Below are 4,263 nucleotides of genomic sequence, written 5' to 3' on the forward strand. Positions count from 1 at the left end.
GAAAGACCTAGAAAAACTATTAAGAAAGACCTAGAGATTAATGAGTTGGAAAGAGATTGCTATATGATAGAACGTTATGGCATCGTTTGATCTATGTAGCCGACCCTACTTAGTGGGATATGGGTGGTTGTTAGTTGTTGGTCTTCAGGATTCTGATTTTTTATAATGTTCGTACAAAGAAAGTTCAGAAACAGGGTTTTGAGTAAAATAATTAGAAACACGTGAACCTGAAAGAAACCGCCAAACATAAAGGTAATAATTTTCCATTAACTCTAATATCTATCTCTAAAAAATTTGTTCCAAAACAGAAACTTATGTGGCATTACAAATCTGCATAATTTGGGATCGTCCAAGGTTTGGTTTGGCTGTTGCATATCAGTTATTTGTTAAGCCAACTTTATCAATTCCCCAACGGATTGTCAAATGATCTGACAGATTAATGTCAAAATTCAAATAATCCTCAATCAGGAAAATAACCCTCTAGCAATTATGGGCCGAAAGGTTAATAATAACTTGATAAGCACATGTTAATCTACTCATCACAGTTCACACGTAGAAAGATATGCCATTCTAAACTCAAAAGATAAGTGTTTATAATCAGACCATAACAAGGATAAATTGCACATATAAGCCTTAGCAAGGAGCCTCAAATCATATACCTAGTATTCAAATTATCTTGCACAGGAGATGGTTCTGCAGATATTTCTGAATCAGGAGAATCAATAATACAATCTGAGGTTCCATCACTACATTGTGGTGGATCAGTAAAGACTGTTGCAATGGAAAGGACTAATAATGGTCTTGATAGTACCTGGTAGGAGAGAGAGTATTAACTATCTGCTTCGTGTATATAGCTGAATTTGGGATATTAGAAGGAGAAAACACAGAAAACAACTTGACAGAAAAGTGAAAGAGCTTGTTAATCAATTCCGTCCTCTACTCCTTAACCTAAATAGGAAAAGGGGCTGCCGAAATATCATATGGTATAACTTATGATAGCCAAAGATGAAATAACACTATAAGCAAGAATAGCAATTAAAAAAGTCCCTAGTCCATACAAAGGGAATGACAATCTTTTGTATATAAAACAAAAATGAGGAAGAATAAAAGAATCAATATACGAGAAATTCAATAAAAATGTATGATACATAGAAGTAACCCACAAATAACATTCCAGAATAAAGACCACATAGAAGCACACAAATATAAGCGATATGAGCCAATTTCTAAAACTTTTTAAATGGTGCTGCTGCTAGATAATTCTATTTTATAGCAAATGATTTTCCTGAGATATCTTACTTTGCTGCTTTGAAATGGCATTCTATATAAATATATATTGAAACCTTAAGACATTGATAATCACAAACCTGCATGCTTTTGACCAAACCCGTGAAGGGAGCCCACCTCTGAATCCATTTAAATGGTGGGTATACAAGGATTTGTAGACCCTGCAGGCCTCGCCACAAACACGGGCATTTACTGTTGGAAAACCTCCGTACAGTCTCTAAAGCAGCAACTTTAAGTAAAAACAATGTGGCACGTCCCACAGCACTGCTTCCAAAGTCACCATGCGTCAATGAAACAAGGGGTTCACAATATCTTTGCGCAAAGCCTTTAGGACGCGATGCAACCAGCTGTTTGTTGTACGTTTTTTTACCATTGATAGCACTACTTTGTTTAGAATTAGGGTTCATGCTCGAGTTAGACTTATCCATCCTCTCTCCCATGTAAACCGAAGGCAATTCAGTTTCTCTGGCAAGCAACGCAACAAAAAAATGTATATTTTTCAGCTACAACACTCAATACCAAGTTAAATCTTTTCAAGGTCAACTTTATCTGATAAAACAAAACATCTTTATAAACTACAACATTCTGCTATCCTCATCACTAAACAAGGTTTTAAACTGTGTCACGTAAATGCTATTTGACGCGGTTACAACACAATCAGAGGTTCCAAAAACAAAAACCTTGGCATTGCAGCCACAATCGCAGTCACCAACTGCAATTAAAACCTTGCTACGAAATTAGGATACTAAAATGTATTATTTTTAGCTACAACAATCAATAACAAATGAAATCTTTTTAAAAGTCAAACCTATCTGATAAAACAAAACATCCTTCTAAACTACAACATTCTGCTATTCTCACTTTCTCAGTCCTGGCCACTAAACAAGATTTTAAACTGCGCGACCTTTGATAATGCTGAAAATCACATACAAAAGTTGTTGATGCAGCCACAATTGCAGGCAACGCAATCACATAATTCCAAAAACCTTAACATTGCAACCACAATCACAGTCACCAACTGCAATTTAAGACCTTGCTACTAATTTAAGATACTAAAGAGTACACCAGAACAAACGATCAACACACGATGATGTTATAAAAAGATACAGAACCAACATCTTCACAGTTGCAACTTAACACAAATCCAATATACAAATGAAAATTGTAAATTCTTAAAAATAAAAAACGTTAAGCATAATAAAATAATATGAATTAGAAGTTAAAAATCACACCACATAAAAAATTTAGCAGCAAATTGAAATGTGAATATATTAGGAGCAGTTTTGACCGAAATTAACGATGCCAGCAACAATAGAAACAAAGCGAATAAGCAAATAGTACTAGTATCTATAATAATAATAATAATAATAATAATAATACTTAAAGCGATGAATAGTTAATTGGATCAAGATCAAGTTAACCTGATTTAGGGAGAATGATGGATCGAGAGTGTGTAAGAGAGTTTTGATATTCCTTTAATCGGCGATAGTTACCACTAAATGATTGTTCGTTTTCGAGTTAAGTAGTAGCAGTTGAATAGAAGCTACCTACGGCGTCATTTGATTAGAGGGAATCAAACCTGATTCTGAGCTGTTAATCATTATTACGTGGACGGTGGAGATCTATTGATTCATACGTCAATGTGTTGTGCACTGGCAGTACCGTATCATCACGGATTCAACATGGATTTGAATGGGAAACAGAATTAAATGTGTCGGTCAAGTTTGTTGTGATCTTAATAGCGGAGTGGATGGGAGGGAAATGAGGGACCTTTGTAAGCAAAATAGAGGAAAAATAGATAGATTAAATTTTTTTTTTCAAAAGTGTTTTTGTTAAAAATTAAAATGAGTTTTTATGACTAATATATTTCCATTATTGAAAATATCTTTTTTACTGAAATATTGAAAATATTATAATAATAAAGATTGAAGTTGAAGAATTTATGGAAGTCTTTTAAAATATTTGTCAAACGTAATTTTTTTAGTTTCTCAAATTAACATAATTTTGTATTGTAGAGGAAAATACTTAAGTACAGTTTTAGTCGTCCTATTTTTATTCATTCACGAATTTGATCTATTTATTTAAAAATTTAACAGTTTTGATATTTATTTTAATTTTTTAACTAAAAAATTATAATGTGATACGTTATACATAACGTGTATACGATATGATAACGTATAATGAATAAAACTCATAAAATTACAATAAAATTTATAAAAACTTAATTTGTAACTTCAGAATTTTTTATTTTTGTAATTTAATTAATGACATATAAATAATTAATGCATCTAGATGATTGTATATCATAAAATTGTATGTCACATAATTTAAAAAATATGTCAAATCATCATATATTTTTCTAGTTCAAAAATATGAGAGAGACCAAAATTATTGATGTATAAAATAAAGACTAATTCCGTAAATTGGTAAAAATAGCGGGACTAAAATTATAATTAAGTAAAAAATTATTAACTTAATTAAAGTGATACTCATTATTTTAAGTAGATGACACAATTATAAAAAAAAATGCATATTAACATAATTTGAAGTAGAACTTAATTAGAGTGATGCTCATAATTTGAAGTAGAGGACACAATTAGAAAAAATGCATTTAACATTTGAAAACTAGGTTTGGTCTGAGAGTTTTGATGGGATAACTTTGAGGCCGTAAAAAAATCGAGTTTTTTTTTCATAATAATAATAATACACTTAAACTTTACATATTGATAAATCTATTTTTATAAGATTTTTAAGAGGATTTTTAACCTCTATTTTATCTTATTTTATAGTTTTGAATTCAACTTATTCTTATTTATTTTATTATTTTTCGTATTTGCATAATTGATCATAAGATGATAAAATAATTTAAATTGATCAAATCTATTAAGTTTTAAGTACAAAAATATCAAGTTTAATATTTCAATTCATAAGAGAGAGAAACATAATCGAATGAGTAGAAAAAATTAGATAGAGAAA

General features: G+C 30.7%; 1 protein-coding gene across 1 annotated transcript in view; it reads right to left on the reverse strand.

Annotated features, from left to right (window-relative positions):
* LOC101504289 (sec14 cytosolic factor) overlaps positions 1–3,006 on the reverse strand; it is a 6,786-nt gene extending 3,780 nt beyond the window's left edge. Inside the window, exons 1-3 of the mRNA XM_012717298.3 lie at positions 2,709–3,006; positions 1,368–1,752; positions 660–811 (exon numbers count right to left, since the gene is read on the reverse strand). Coding sequence (XP_012572752.2) covers positions 660–811; positions 1,368–1,727 — 512 coding nt within the window. The 5' untranslated portion in view covers positions 1,728–1,752; positions 2,709–3,006. The remainder of the gene's footprint in view (positions 1–659; positions 812–1,367; positions 1,753–2,708) is intronic.
* Positions 3,007–4,263: the final 1,257 nt, after the last annotated feature.

This window comes from Cicer arietinum, chromosome 6 (genome assembly GCF_000331145.2).
Source record: "Cicer arietinum cultivar CDC Frontier isolate Library 1 chromosome 6, Cicar.CDCFrontier_v2.0, whole genome shotgun sequence".
Lineage (NCBI taxonomy): Eukaryota > Viridiplantae > Streptophyta > Magnoliopsida > Fabales > Fabaceae > Cicer > Cicer arietinum.